Genomic DNA, 16,698 nt, shown 5'->3' on the forward strand with positions numbered 1-16,698 from the left:
AGGCCAGACAGGGTGAATCACACTCAAGCCTTGCTAAAACATTAACAAACTGAGCAAATTTCTGTCTTATGGAAGAGGAATGTCTTCTCCTCCCCTTGTAGAGAACAAAGCCATACATGTTCAAGCAAGGAGAACATGGGATAGAGCCCAAGGAGAAAGCTCAGCATTTGCTATGCCTGGGCTGCAAGCTAAAGCCATCACATCTCTATGTCTGCTTCAATTGGTGACGACCTGGAGAAAGAGACGGAAAGTGCTGCCAAGGTTATGCACTCATCGACTCATAGAGGCTGCCCGGCTACCTATTTGCCAATAAGACTAATCAAGCCAGACCAAATGAATTAACATTCTGGATGTCAAAACAAGGGTACTGCAATATCTGTCAGAGTGTCTTAAAAGTCTACCTTTGTAGTAGCACTCAAGTCTGAATACAAAATTCTGAGAAAATATACACATTTTTCCAACGGAAAGATACTTAAAGAATTTATTATTATTCAGCTATCTATAGACTTCGTTTACTTTTGCTCTCCTAAAGCATATAAGGATAAAAAAAATATCAACCTGGTCCTATACATTGGTCAAAGACATGTCTTATATAAGTAATTTTGCCAAAAGCTAATAGCTGAGTTTTGGGGGTTCCCCCCCCCCAAATCCCTAGCAATTCTTCTTCCTTTTGCATACTTTTTTTAGATTTAAGTGCTAGGTCTTTCTTAATTATGCCTGTTTGATAGATGGCTGTCATTTGTACTTACTTATCAAATATATAATTGAAACTCAAATGTCCAGAGATTCTATACTGTATCTTTGCACAAAAATGATATGCAACACTAAAAGTCCATAATGTTCATGGGATGCCTACCAAAGGAAAAAGGAAAGACAATTTGCAACAACTTAACCAAAATTTAATCTTAGCAAGGTAACCTCATATGCATACAGACAGGAACTTAGAGAAAGGTTTCAAACAAAGCAGTATTAACAATGACAATTACACCTCCAAGCTGGAGAAATTTAATTTTTCAAGTTTTGAGAATAAAGCAACTATTTGGCAAACTCTCCATATCCATACATATCCTACTATTGTCATGTATAAGTAGCATTATACAAAGTGCAGAAAAGAAGTAAGCCATGGTATGTCAAAGAAATAAAGGCATGAAATAAGAAAATACAGATTAATCTAATTTATATCAAAGCCATTCACTGCATTTCCCTATATTTTTGTTTCCGGGAAATTGTCCCAAACTTGCTTTTGCAAAAGGCAACTAGACTTTGTTTTCCCTTGAAGATGTTCCACTTCTCATCCAAGAAGCCTCTTTAGTTCTTTCAGGTATTTCCTGAAAATCATCCTTCTTTTCACCACATTGGCAAACTGCCTCACACATTGCTTTTTGTCTTAAAATTTTCACTTCTCTTATCAATTCCATTCCATCATGACTTTCTCGGTTTGTTCATTCCTCTCAACCCATTTACTCTTCTGTTAGGTATTTGTTTTGCGATTTGATCCTGATTCATTTCATCATTTCAATCTATTTCTTTTCACCCGGATGACTCACTTTCATATTCAATCCATATTCATTCAGCACTTACTGTATATGTTCTTGACCTTATCCTCTTGTTTTACCACACATGTTTTTAAGTAACCATTCCCATTATGTTTGTTCTGAAATATCCCACTCTTACTTCCACGTAACAAAATGAGCAGAAGCAAACTCTTATACAAAGCATTTTTTCACCTCTTTCAACATTCATTTGACTCAATAAATTACATGCCAGTAATTTCATGCCTTAGAATATGTCCATTCATTTCCCATCTTTCATAAAGAAATACCAAGAAATACAACTTTACCTACTGGCTCTAGTTTTAAAACATTTAAATACAGTTTGCAATTGTTCACTTAATTTTCTTTATCAAAAGCAACTAGGGTTTGATATTTTAATTTTTAGTTCCTCTTCTTTATATCATAAAAATAACAATCACCAAAAATCTTGGTATTTCCTATTACTATGTAACTATTACCAACACAGAGATTTCTATTTTCACATGCGCCTGTCTTATGAGGAGATATAATGAACCCAATGTCATGGTTCCGACAGATAAAACTCTTCAAAAGAACTTCAAGACGTTGCTTACCTTAAAGAATCTTTTATTTGAGAAACAAAGTATCAGCACTACATAGTCAAAACTAAAAACTAAATTCCCTTCCCCTGGATACAAAGTAACAAAGTACAATTCCCTCCTCCAATAAACAGTAATAAATCACATTCCCCAATAATAGCTTGAAATGCGGGCTTTCTCCCCAGCTCTCCAACCCGCCAAAACTCTTATCAACTCTGGGCCCAATGACCTTGGGTTCCCATGGCTGAGTTATTATTGTTATGACCAGCTGGACTCTCATCCATATTCCCCCTCCCAGCATCAACTAACTCTAAAAGCAATAGAGGAAAATGGCTGCATTTCCATCTGTTGTCAAAGTAAGAACATCCGATGTTAGCAGCGTTGACACCCTACTTTTCTATTGCAAGGACACTAGCTGAAAGAAGAAAATCATGCAACTGCAGAAAAATCACCAAAAAACTTATTAAGGAATGCACAGAAGCAATGGCATTAAATTACAAAAAAAAACCCTCCCCCCAAAGCTTTGTTTGGTTCTGTTTTTTGAAGTTTGGGAATCAAGAATAAAAAGGGAAACTCAAGGCAAGAAGAATTTCTTTTCTGAAATATTAAGCAGATGAAGTCTCACTGAAGTTTCATCTCCTTCATTTGAAAGCCATCCAATAATACATATTGCTATGTACCTTCACAAGTTTTTCTTCTGCATCTTCTTCAGGCACTCTAATGAAGAATGGGATGTTATCTTCTGAAGCTCTCTTTCTATCATTGAATAGTTCAAGTTGTCAGAAGTTGTTTTATTTGTTAGAAGGTTTAAATAGAAGCTGCATGGCCACCTGGCAGTATATCTCAATAATAGATTTCCTGCATCTGTGAGGGTTGAACTATATGACCACTGAGATCCTTTCCAAATTTCATTTCAACTGATTTTTTTTTATATTTTAGGACATCCATTTCTCTCCTTGCTCTACACTAAGAGGGAAAAATACAACCTGGGTAGATTACATGCACGCGGCCTTCCAAAAGAGCTATGAAAGAAACCTTAATCTAAACTGTATAATAATTTGTACTTTGGATGGGACATGATAGCTATATAAATATTTTCAGGTTATTCATGGGATTGCCACTTCTTGAGAATATATGCCCATTCCCCCAGAGCAGATAGGTAGGCACACTCCAGGTCCCTTTCCTTAAACTTTGTCATCTTGTGGGTCCTCGGAAAAGTAGTTTTCCATTGCCCCTGCCCTATAGAACATCCTCCCACTGGAGATCTGACAGGGTGCCACCCTTTTTACCATCTGGAGAGCACTGGGATAAGGTGAAACCCTAATGGGACAAGAATGTGATGGGCTGCATAAAAAATATGTAGTTGCAGTGCCAGGTTTTTTTTTTGTTTTTTCCCCTAGATTTTGTTTTATTGTTTTTTTTAGCTATATATTTTCTTTGAATTGTTGCACTGAAAGCTGCCGAAAGATTGTTTTTTAAGGTGGGCAGGTATACAATAATAAATAAATGCTCCTGGCTCTTCTTAAAAACAACTGTGTTCTTGCAGAAGAAGCTACTTAGTCTAGTCAACACGCTACTCAGCTACCACTAATCAAGGGTGTCAGCTAAAACAGAAAGTGGTGGGAAAACACACAACTGCTTCAGTTTCTGTAACCTGGTCTCCTCTACATGTGTGGCAGTTTAGTTCTATAAAATCCCAGCCAACATGACTTTTGGTTTTCACATTGTGGGATTTGGAGCCCAACATACCTGGAGAGCACCACGTAGGGAAAGATTTTTTTTATTTTATTTTATTTATTTTAATTCCATTTATATCCCGCCCTTCTCCGAAGACTCAGGGCGGCTTACAAGCTTAGCAGTAGCCTTCATTCTATGTATATGCCTGCTTATTAGGGCTTTCACACACACCCCAAGCGGCATTATTACAAAGTCAGCTTATTGCCCCCAACAATCTGGGTCCTCATTTTACCTACCTCGGAAGGATGGAAGGCTGAGTCAACCTTGAGCCTGGTGGGATGCGAACCTGCACTAATTGCAGGCAGCTGGTGTTACTTAAGGAGGCATTAGCCCACTGCTCCACCAAGGCTTACCCTAATTAAAATAATAACCCCAATTATAGTCAAGCCTATTTACAAAGTGCTCCAACCCCTCAGCTGCCACTTTCAAATAATGATTTTTGACAGGCTGAGATTGGGGAAAGAGTATGGGGAGAATGTGTGTTCTATGCTGGTTGAAGCATGGAGAAGCCAACAACACTCACAGCCCTGTGACAAAAGGCATAGTTTTGAATAAATGATTGGAGTATCTTAGCTTGATTTTATTTACCTGGATTTGATTTCTCAAGCTGATACCATCGGTAAAAGGCCCTTTTCTTTTGCTCACTCAGGTCTGATCCCTGTTGCAACAGCCAGTGGGAGATCCGACTCTGACTGATGCCTACATGAGAGACAAAGAGAAACATGGGAGAAGCAACCATCAGATATCTCCTTTCCATACAGCCAATTGTGTTCTTTAAATAGCAAAGCACATACTTATGCACAGATGCACTAAGCTGCTTGCAAAGAGTCTGAACAAGGCTCAGTGAATCTACCTGTCATTTAGCCTGTAATGTGAATTCCTGAAAATACCTGTTTGATTTGATGAAAGAAAACCTCAAGTTTCCAACATAAAAAGGCAAGATAGTAAAATCTAAAGACATCTCAGAAAGTGGAGAACAACTTTGAACACTGTAGAAGGGACAGTGGTCAGGAAATATGGCTTCAGAGCAGCCACTGAGAAAGCAGAGTTGTCCCTCCATCCATCAGGCATTTACAGAACAAGCTAAATAATTAATAAGCCACCAAGTTCTTTATCATAATATGTTTTTTGTCTTCTATATGCCACCAATTGAACAATACACAATTCTTTTATCTTTCTTGTTAATGTTTTACAATCCCATCTCCTAACCTTTTTGTGCTTGAAAGCACAACTCTTTTTATATTGCCATTTTTAAAATCTGCTGACAAAGCATTCCCTAGCATGAGTTAAAAACAATAATGGAATAAGGCCTTATTTTCTGAAGCTTCTCCCATATCTTTGGAGCCCTTCTCTCAAGGGCTTGTTAAAACACAAGCTTGTGCATTTCTTATGAGTTATTTAAAGCATTTCCTGTACAGGATAGTTTCAAGCGGGTATGGGCTGCAATTCTTATCCAATATATCTTCTCAAATTTTTATGGAAGATAAAATTTGTAGCAACACAACAGGCTCGAAACATGCATTGCAATTCTGTATAGCCTTATTCACAACTTTACCACTCTGCTTAGCAAGATGCATTCCTTACAAAGTGCTTTTAAAAGTGCAGCTTAAATCTTGATTGTTGCCATACTTGTGAAGGAACTGCTCAAAAGAATGCTATCAAATCTGCTTCCTCATGATTTCACCTCTTCCTTTGCCTCTGCTTTCTTTTTCTTAATGCCACTAGCTGATCACTCTGATGGACATCACAGCCAGCTTGACTGTCCTTGGTTTGGTGTTATTGATGTTGCAGAGGCCATACATTTTAAACTCAGAAATTCCTGTACTTGGAAATCTTTAATGCAGAGAAGGGTATAAGCTTTGCATCAAAGGATAATTTCTTTGATTCTTTAGTTCAGATAGCAAAAAATGGAAAAGTCCTCTACCTCTGTCAGAGGCCTGTTTGCCATTACCTGTTACCATTACCTGACTTTAAAAATAGGCTGAGAAAATTTTAACTGGAAAAGCAGAATTAAAATGTTTAAAGGAATGTAAATAAAAGATTGCAATGGGCTTGATCTGGGATCATTCGTTTCGCCGGGACCTAAAAACCTGGCTATTTGAGCTGGCCGGCCTGGACTGAGGGGTTTTTAAGGTTTTAAATTCAATTTTAAATTGTTGGGGCTATTAATTTAATTCTTTTTAAATCTGTATATTGTATCTTTTTAATTTGCCCTGTAAACCGCCCTGAGTCCTTTGGGAAAAGGGCGGTATATAAATCGAATAAAATAAATAAATAAATAAAGCAACCTTATAACTTCCTGTGATTATAAAACTTCCATGCTGAGGTCGATAAACATGCTTATGCATACCTCTCAACCTATTCTACTGCATAAAGGCTTTTAAAGAGCAATCTGAAACTGCAGATAAAAATGATTACACTTCTCCTTATAGTGGTTAGATTGCACTCTCCCCCTTCAATCAGTAATCTCATGGTTTTGCTGTCTATAGGGAAGAACACACACACTACTGTATGTTACAAAAATGCCAGCCTTTTTTTAATATAAAAAGCTTTGAGCTCTTAAGTTGAAGAGACCTAATTTTCAAATGACATTATTGTGATTAATTGCTCCGACTGCTTGCAAAGATAGGGAATGGTGGAGTGAGAGGAGGAGGAATAGGGAGTTCAAGATATGAGCTTAGAGGACATTATGAACACGTCCACCAGGAAATGGAATGACTCACTCAGCTGTTCATTTTGCACTGGTCAGAATGAGCAAAGGAGGCACACGGAACACCAGAGAGAGAACAGCAGCCAGCCACTATTTAGCGCTGGCTTGGTCCAAAATGCAGGGAGAGAAACAGCCAAACAGCCCCTTTCCCACACATACAGAGAAGGTGGGGAATATTTTCCTAGATGCCGACTTTACATTTTGCAGTGGGGGAAAAGAGGAAACTGAGAAACACATAAGGGGTTGGCACATGTGAATACATCTCAGCATATTTCCAAATAGAATAGAATAGAATATCTTTACTGTCACTGTGTAACTCACAACGAAATTAAGACTATATTATTTATTTATTTTATTTATTTTTATTCCATTTATAGTCAGTTTAACAGAACTCTACCACATTGTACCATCTTTCAGGACTACAGTTCCCATAATAAATAGCCCACATATCTGAAGGGGAAGTTCCCTTAGTCACCCCCCCCCAATCTTGAGACTGAACTGGGAGAGCTTTTTTTTGATAATGAACAGGATTCAACATTTTATAAAATTCACATTTGAGGAGACACTTTCCTTTAAAGCATATTTCAATGTTCATTTTAAATTTTACTTCCCTCTCCATTTTAAAATAGTTTTCTAAAATATCCGTTTTGCACAGAACACTTTTTGGCACTAATTACACTGAATTCCTGTACGGAACCCCTAATTCTATCTCCCACTTTCTGCTCCCAACATGTTATGCTCCAATCTGACCTCTAGAGGGAGCAAGCACTAAAGGAAGAGCCGAATGATGACTGAGTGTTCTGTGCAAGCTATTCTTAGCTGTTCATATTGTCATTTGCCTTATCTGTATATTAATAACACCATGCCAGCCTGCCACTGTCTTGTTTATCTCATTACCCAAACCCAAAAATATAGTTTCTAAAAAGAAAAACAAACGGGCAAACAAAGCTTCCAAATTACCAGTTCTATGTAGGACTTCTACATAGGATCCCTTTAGAAAGTAATCATACAATTGTTTTTTAATGTGACAAACAAGACCAACTTTGTCCCTTTTTAATTTAAATATGTTTTTATTTTATGGCTTTGGGGGCTTTTTTTCTCTATCCATTTTCTACTTTTAATCCTTCCAGGAAAGTCATCAATAAGGAATGTCTCTTTATATTTTGAATGAAAGTCTTAATAAACAAGTAAGTAAAATTCATTGGTATAGTTCATTGACATGCTTGGCACCCAAGCTGGCATCCTTAGATAGCTCCTAACCCTCCACATCCTCCCTCCTCCTAAGGCAGTTTATACTCCTCAAACTTCCTTGGAAACCCTTCTCTTATATGTTGCTGAACCTGGGGAGATAAGATCAGGAAAAGGGAGAAAGAAGATGGGATCCTGTGCTGGAAGTCAGGATGCAGATAGAGGAAGTATTTGGAAAGCAAATGGTGGGAAAGGGGAATAGTTGGATAGTATTCTAGCAGTAAGGGACGCGGTGGCTCAGTGGGTTAGGATGCTGAGCTTGTCAATCAGATGGTGGGCAGTTTGGCAGGTCGAATCCCAAGTGCCGCGTAACAGAGTGAGCGCCTGTTACTCGTCCCAGCTTCTGCCAACCTAGCAGTTCGAAAGCACGTAAAAATGCAAGTAGAAAAATAGGGACCACTACAGTGGAAAGGTAACAGCGTTCCGTGGCGTCGAGTCATGCCAGCCACATGACCACGGAGACGTCCTCAGACAAGCGCTGGCTCTTCGGCTTTGAAATGAAGATGAGCACCAGCCCAGAGTCAGAAACGACTAGCATGCATGTGCGGGGGAACCTTTACCTTTACCTTTATTCTAGCAGTGGAGAGACTCAAACGGTGCAAGGAAGAGCAGAAAAGAATTGAGGAGCCATACAAAAAGAAAGAAGAGAGTGAAGATGGCAGCAGAGAGATAGATACTATTTACTGAGGATGTGTCCTCACACAGAAATTCCATATTGCCACCAGCCTGATGCTAGAGCAGCCCAAGACTGTTCTAGGTGATTTCCCTTTTATGCTGGCTCCAGTCCCTCCTGGCCAATTCATGATCCACGGAAGAGGAGCTTCAGTGTCAACAATAATATATATATAGGCCAACAATATAGTGAACTCCAATTGGTCTTTTGCAGAAATGACTCTTTAGATCTGGCCGCTGAGTTCCTCACCTTCATGGCCATTTGTATATTGGCTGCCAGACAGACGGGACACTTCTTTTAGTGAGCTATTTTCTTCCATTTCTTATAGTTCGGTTACGGGAAACACTAACCTTGTGAAGGCTGGTATTTCCATTGCAAAGGAGAAAATAAGAATTACAGCAAAACCTTCTGAACAACTTCTCTATAATCTATGTTAGTTTTGACTAATAAAAAGGTAAAGGTAAAGGTTCCCCCACACATGCGTGCTAGTCGTTTCCGACTCTAGGGGCCAGTGCTCATCTCCGTTTCAAAGCCGAAGAGCCAGCGCTTGTCCGAGGACATCTCCATGGTTATGTGGCCGACATGACTAAGGTGCACGGAACGCTGTTCCCTTCCCACCGTAGTGGTCCCTATTTTTCTACTTGTATTTTTACGTGCTTTCGAACTGCTAGGTTGGCAGAAGCTGGGACGAGTAACAGGCGCTCACTCGGTTACGCGGCACTCGGGATTCGACCCGCCAAACTACCGACCTTCTGATCGACAAGCTCAGCATCCTAACCCACTGAGTCACCGCGTCCCTACTTTTGACTAGTAGGCAGTGACAATATGTAGCATTAAACAATTGTAGTCAAGGAGTAAAGTCTCTTCCTTTACTTCAGATGGCCCAGTGGTAGCTAGGCATGCAGTCCCTCTTACCAATATTAAGTCCCAGCTAGAAGACAGAACTATCCTCCACCATGTTATTCATGAGCAGTGACAGGTTGGCCTCAGTCATGTCTGAGGACACCTTGCTGGTAATCATGTTCATGCAGGGCTATTGGGTGAACGAACCTTTTCTGCCCTCTATAAATCTGAAGCTGAAGCAGACTTTTCCTTTTCTCAGAGTTTTTCTATGTAACAGAAAATGCTCTAGGTAGGTTTCCTGGTCAATTTCACCCTCTTTCCTCACTCTTCAGTGGTGAGAGGACAGTGAAATTAACCAGACTCAATCAGGTTTAGATGTTGAGGATTGGAGAGAATCTAGGCAGGAAAGAGCTTTCTAAAGCCTCTCCAAGGTAACTAAAGAGTTAAGTATATTTTGGCAATTTGTAAAAGGTACAGGAAAGTAGAAGTGAAAATTCTGGATGACTGGCATGGCAAGGCTTAAAATCGTGGAATGTTCCTTTAAAAAAATGTTCCAGCTTATCACCTTCTTCAGAGCCTGTCAGAATCAGCTCTGATTCATAGCAATCACTCCTTCACATTCAGGAAAAGGGACTGGTTGGTAACATAGGAAAGGAGGGGAAAGGATGGCAGAGAAGCCACCAGGCAAGAAATGGAAGTTCCATGTAATTGCTGAGGTCAAGGGCAGAACTGGAAGATCAAGAAAAATCTCTGTTGGAGCTACCTGGAACCTGTTAGATTTGCAAAAGAGATCCCAGGGTCATGATTTGCTGAAAGGTTTATCTGTCCACAATACAGTGTTGTTTATAGAACAAAGGTTTGTATCAGAGAGTCGACAGAAGGAAACCTTTTCTCTGCCCTCATCACAGAAATTATATTTTAAAATATGCAAAAGGAAACCTTGATAAGTTTGAAACATTTTGGAACAAAGTGCTCTGGACTGATAAAACAAAGACTGAACTGTTCAACCACAACCATACAAGATACACTTAGATAAAAAGAGATGAAGCATTTAAGTCAGTGAAGAAACTGGAAGACAAAAAGAGGGGTGGATCTTTCACCAAGGCAATAAAACATGCCTCCAAAGCAACCATGAACTATTTCCATGAACTACTTAAAGAAAAGAAAGATAAGGGCCTTGAAATGATCTTTGCAGTCCCCACAGTTGATTGTTATTGAAAAAGAGAAGAGACTTAAGAATATTTAATAATAATAATAATAATATAAAGTTGGAAGGGACCTTGGAGGTCATCTAGTCCAACCCCCTGCTCAGGCAGGAAACCTTATACCATTTCAGGCAAATGGCTGTCCAGTCTCTTCTTAAAAACCTCCAGTGTTGGAGCATTCACCACCTCTGGAGGCAGGTTGTTCTCAGTTAGAAGAGCTGTCCAAGGAAGAGCCTTCTCTGTGGGCGCGCTGACCCTCTGGAATGAGTTGCCTCCAGAGCTGCGGATGGCCCCTGACCTTCGGTCCTTCCGCCGTGACCTGAAGACGTGGTTGTTCCAACAAGCGGGCCTGGACTGACTACGATTTTTAATTAGGCTTTTTACTGGGTTAAATTGTTTTGTAACTTTGTATTTATTGTTTAATTCTCTTTTAAATTTTTTACTCTATGTTTTTTATTTTTTTATTGTTGTGAGCCATCCTGAATCCTCAGGGAAAAGGGCGGCATATAAATTTAATAAAATGAAATGAATGAAATGAAATGAAGAGGGGCAAAAATTCCAAAGCAAGAATACAAAGGAACTTAATGACCAAAAGTAGTACTGTATTTGGAAACTTGTTCTGCCAAAAGAGGCATTACAAAGCATTGACTAAATAGCTGTTCAAGCTTCTGCACATAACTTTCTTATTATGAATCTGCAACAAATGCACATAAATAATAAATATGCATTTAAATCTCCCGAAAGGTGTTGTGTTTAACTATGCCCCATGTACAGGAAGTGTCAGCTTCTGTTCATTTGGGTATTCACTGAAATATTAAATTTGACTAGGAATGCCTAAATGTCTACCTTCAAGTGTTTAATAATTTGAATGTAACAATAAAGCCTTCACTTCTGAAAACAGTCTGCTTATTATTTACTTACGTGATTGGCACATAGGAAATGAGGGCACTAATTATGGCCCAACTGAACATTATCTTCTTCTAAACAGCAAGGAACACACATTAAAAATATTCTACACACTTATATCACAAGTTCAAAGAGCAATGTATAACCAAAATAAGCTACAAGGTTTCAAAAGTGAAAGTTTCAAAGATTATCTGAGTACTATGCATTTTTGCAGAAATCACTACATTGTGATATATTACTACATTGTGTGAGGAAGATCAGTTGCAACTACCATTTCCAGGCACAGAAATACTGTTAGCCTATTACAGGCCAATCTTCTGAATCTTAGACTGAATTCCAGGGATGAGGAATCTATGGTCCTCCAATTGATGGTGAATAACAATTCCTAGCAGCTAAAGCAAGGATTATTATGGAAGATGCTGGGAGAGGCAATTGACTAAAGTCTGGTGGATTATAGATTCTCTTGAGTTACGACTACAATTGACCCCAAAATTACTGTTGTTAAGTGAGATATCTGTTAAGTGAGAATTGCCCTATTTTACCACCTTTCTTACCACAGTTGTTAAGTGAATCACTGCAACTGGTAAATTATTAACCCGGTTGTTAAGTGAATCTGGCTTCCCCATTGATTCTGCTTGTCAGAAGGTGGCAAAAAATGTTCACATAACCTTGGGACACAGCAATGGTCGTAAGTGTGAACCAGATGCCAAGCATCTGAATTTTGATCACATGATCATGGAGATGCTACAAAAGTTGTAACTGTGAAAAACGGGCATAAGTCACTTTTTGTTATAACTTTGAATGGTCACTAAATGAACCATTGTAAGTTGAGGACTACCTGTATTTATCTCTTTCATTGTCTGCATTTAGTTTTGGGAGCCCTATGACCTAGTTGGGCGAGTTTTCCTATGTGTTACGCTACGTTATGGATTTTAATCAGTGGAACAACCTGCCTCCATAAGTTGTGAATGCTCCAACACTGGAAGTTTTTAAGAAGAGACTGGACAGCCATTTGTCTGAAATGCTATAGGGCTTCCTGCCTGAGCAGGGGGTTGGACTAGATGACCTCCAAGGTCCCTTCCAACTCTATGATGATGATGATGATGATGATGATGATGATGATGATGATGATGATGATGCAAGGCTGGAATATAAAGGATTTTAAGTAAACAAACATAATCCATTAAAATGCAATAGTATCCCTTGCTGTAACAGAAGCAGTTCAGGATTAGCAGGCCTCTTTCTCCTGGCTGCAAGACCATAGAATCTTCCTACTGGAACAAGCTATTGTTTTCTGTAACATTTTATATGTTAATGAGAGATTTGGAAGAAATAAAAGTGAAGAAATTGAAGTAAAGGAAATCAGTACAATCCTCAACTATTTTGAAAAAGGAAATTTGAAATTCACAACTGTTCATAAGTAATTATCTCTTAACAACTTCTTGTCTTCACAAGGCATATATCATGTACATTATACATATGTCTACATACCTGACCCATAGCTATGAACTTATTTCTGTGTCCTACAGATGTTAATTCTTAATTCTGTAAGGTTTAAAGCATGCAATTTCTCTTTAAAATCTTCCCCAGCTCCTCCAAAAATGAACAATTGGGACAATTTTTTGGCCTCTCTGGGCCGTAAAAGGAATGCTGATGGGTCATATTCAATATAAGCCTAGCTATGTTAACCACTGATGTTTAGGGAGTCATTCTAATAAGGTAGCAGACTGCCTATAGATAATCCTCGACTTACACAATTGGGATGGAATTTCAAGCAATGCAGTCATTAAGCAAGTCATCACATAGCCAGACATGATTTTGTGACTACTTTCACCTCAGTTGTTAAATGCATCACACAGTTGTTAAGTGGCTCATGTAGTTAAATGAATCTGACTTTGAAGATGGATTATAAGTTATTTTTTCCCAAGGCCATTGTAACTCTGGACCATTATTAAAGGAACAGTCATCAAAATTCTAAGCTCAGAAGGCAGAAACAATCTCATTCCAATCTCTCCAACTACTAGTCACCAAAGAAAGCTCTCTGACTTGTTTTACAGTATGTCAGCTTTTGAACTAACCACGCAACAAAATCAAGCAAAGGCAACTAGAGATAATTCTTGGATTACACCTTCTTCTGAGATTCCTCAAAATATAAACACTATCAATAGCAAAATAAGTGATGGACTTACTAATTGGATGTAGACCAATTAGTAGACCAGTATCACCTACATTAATTGGGAGAGGTTTTTCTAGCACTGCTACTTTTAAATTAGATGTACAGGAAATTGAACTGGATTTTAAATCTGAATTTAAAACATGTACTCAACTAAGTAATGCCCCTGATGCACTGAATTGTTCTCTCCTCTTCCTGAATTTTTGAACTAATTAAAAATAATTATTTCAACAATGTGTTTTTATAAATGGCTACCAGTTAATTTAAAGAGTAAGGAATCTCCACTTGGAGAACCAAGTTTCACATAGTAAGAATGTTGTATTAAGACTGAGAATATCCAAATTCCTGCAAGGTCAGGAAGCTTATGAGGTTCATTTTAGATAGTCATTATGTCAGCCTAGTTTAGATAGGAATTATGACAAAAATGGGGTGCAAGAGAGAACTATGTATGCTAGCTTAAAATCCTAGAATAAAAGATGGAATATAAATATACTTATAAAATTACTACTTGTGTCTGTATATTGTATTTGTATAGCATCTTTATTATATGATTATTACAAACAGAGCAAGTTGCCAGGTAAGAACACACTTGTTTAAGGCTGCAACCTACTGTAGCAAAATTTAAGTTAAATAGATAATGATTAAAGTTAAATGCACAATAGTTCAAGTTCATTACACAATACTCACTTACACAGTATTATTATACAATAATACTGTTCTGGTTAAATACAAATTCAACTTAAGGACAGACCTTGGGAACAGAACTCATTCTTAAACAGTGGATTATTTGTAAAAGGTAAGCAATGAGAAACCAAGAATGTGCGGGAGTAGTATTACCCACATAGCTTAAGTAGAAAGGTCAAATTATGGATGTAATATACCAAGTATAATTAAAAAACTTTTCCAGGTAAATATCCTGAGAACTGAAGTAGTGTCTTCCTTAAATCAGCTAGTCCAAAGGTTGCATTTTTTTGCACTGAAACAAGATTGCCATGTGTGATTTTTAGAATTTTTTTAAAAAAGCCATTTCAAAAGCACTTGATACTCATTACAATATTATAGGGGGGAAATCCTGCTAGCATGAGCCATTGAAGCTGAGGAAAAATTAGGCAGGATGAGAGAAGCAGAATAAAAACACTGATTCACTGAGGAAGTTTCATGACATGTATGACAATGGATATTAAATCAAAGGCATATATTATATCTACCCTGACAGATAGGTACTGCAATGCAGAAAGCCACGCAATACGCCAACACCTGCACTAGCCAGCAAATGAGCAAGATGATGTAGCAACACTTCAGAATAGAAAAGGGGACATTTTCAAGCTCTTACCTGTAACCTGTGCAACAACTGCTTGCGAAATCCTCCGGTTGGCCAGGAAGGCTTTGATTTCCTCTTTTATCACGCTGCTGTCCCTCCTATCAAAATGAGTGGGGTTGGAAAAATAAAAAGAGAAGAGAAAGAGAGAGAGAGAGAGAGAAAGAGGACCAAAGTAGAATTTGAAGATGCATTTGTGGAGGATGGTGGGGAGGGGGTTGATATATTGCCCTTGCCAGCAGACATTTCTTTTAATCAGTGTCACTGGTGGATCAAAGCATACAAGGAAAATGGATGACTCACAGTCTGTATAAATTCATGCAAGCCATATGGAATGTACAAAGTTTCATTACAGGGGATGCATAAATCTCTGCAACTAACATTTTGGGGGTGGGAGGAGTGGAAATGGCAGCAGTAACGATTTCTATCATTAAATGAGACTCCCACAAAGGAAATATTGCTAAAAGGAGAGAGATCAGAGCAAACCATGTTGACACCTAGATTTAAGAACCAGATAGTGTACCTGAAGCAAATTGCCACAATTATTAAGGCAGAGGTTACTTTGTTTTATTTATTACATTTATTAGAAGTAGGTACAATTTGAATGTTTCTGATGTTACATATAGTGATTCTACCCCATCTTCCACTTGGTGTGGAATGCCTAAAGCTGTTATGTATGAAATAAGATTATTATTCTGTCCAGCCCAAATCAACTTCACAGTAGTTCTCCAGGTATTCCAATAATGAAATTTCCACCTCTGTTTAACTAAGATATTCTTTATTTTGGTGTGGAGATCTGTGGCATTGCAATCAGCATTTTCCTATAACCAACATACGTGCATCACTTGGTGAACGGTGTCCCTGAAATTCACTAAGGGGAACTAAAGAGTATGCGTTGCACACATCAGTGCAAAACTGAACTTAAAGCTGATCTGTATGCATGGGCGTCTGTAGGAGTAAGAAGCAAAAGGGAGCAAGAAATTCCACAGACAGAATTGGCTATTTTGTAATTACTCCTCATAAATCTATCTGCACTAGTCTATTAAATCTACCCTAATTATCACTGTAAAAATGCTAGTTTCATAGTGAAACAATAATTAGAATGGATTTGCGAGAATGGACACCGGGTAGAAAACATGCTTTGCTGAGTAATAAACAGAAGAGGTAACAGGCTGAAAGTTTAGTAACTGATATGGTGAAGCAGCCAATAGATATATAAATCTGCTGTTCCAACATTTCACGGCCAAAGAGTAGAAATCATATCCATAGCTCTGTGCACATCAGAATTCTTTAAATTTCCATTCTTTATAACTGAGTAAAAACCATACTTCAGTAGTGCTTTCAGTTGTCTTAAAAGTAATTCTAAATTTGAGTGTTATCTTCCTCAATTCTTTGTTTCTTTTTATTCTGGCAAAATCAGATAAACCATGTAAAATACATTTTAAAGTACATAAATATGATAATCTGGATAATATATATATATATATATATATATATATATATATATATATATATATATATATATATATATATATGTGTGTGTGTGTGTATGTATGTATGTATGTATGTGTGTTTGTGTGTGTGTGTGTGTGTGTGTGTGTGTGTGTATGTGTAAATTTTTTAGATTGCTAACAAAGAATTAAAGAATTAAAGGGATGTGGTAGTGGCTGCCACACACTTCTCCCAGAAGAACGAAGCTGAAGCCACCAGCCTGAGGATGACGGAAAAGCCCACATTCAGTCCTGGCTTATATTCTGCTGAACTACACAAAGCAA

At 38.1% G+C, this 16,698-nt stretch overlaps 1 protein-coding gene across 8 annotated transcripts in view; it reads right to left on the minus strand.

Moving 5' to 3' along the window:
• The window catches only part of HMBOX1 (homeobox containing 1), a 123,832-nt gene that overhangs the window by 34,675 nt on the left and 72,459 nt on the right, over window positions 1-16,698 (minus strand). For all 8 annotated transcript variants that reach the window (XM_083348447.1, XM_083348453.1, XM_083348450.1 and 5 more), the window contains 2 exons: window positions 14,939-15,024; window positions 4,436-4,546 (listed from right to left, as the gene is read on the minus strand). In XM_083348447.1, coding sequence (XP_083204573.1) covers window positions 4,436-4,546; window positions 14,939-15,024 — 197 coding nt within the window. The remainder of the gene's footprint in view (window positions 1-4,435; window positions 4,547-14,938; window positions 15,025-16,698) is intronic.

This window comes from Vipera ursinii, assembly GCF_947247035.1.
Source record: "Vipera ursinii genome assembly, chromosome: 1".
NCBI lineage: Eukaryota > Metazoa > Chordata > Lepidosauria > Squamata > Viperidae > Vipera > Vipera ursinii.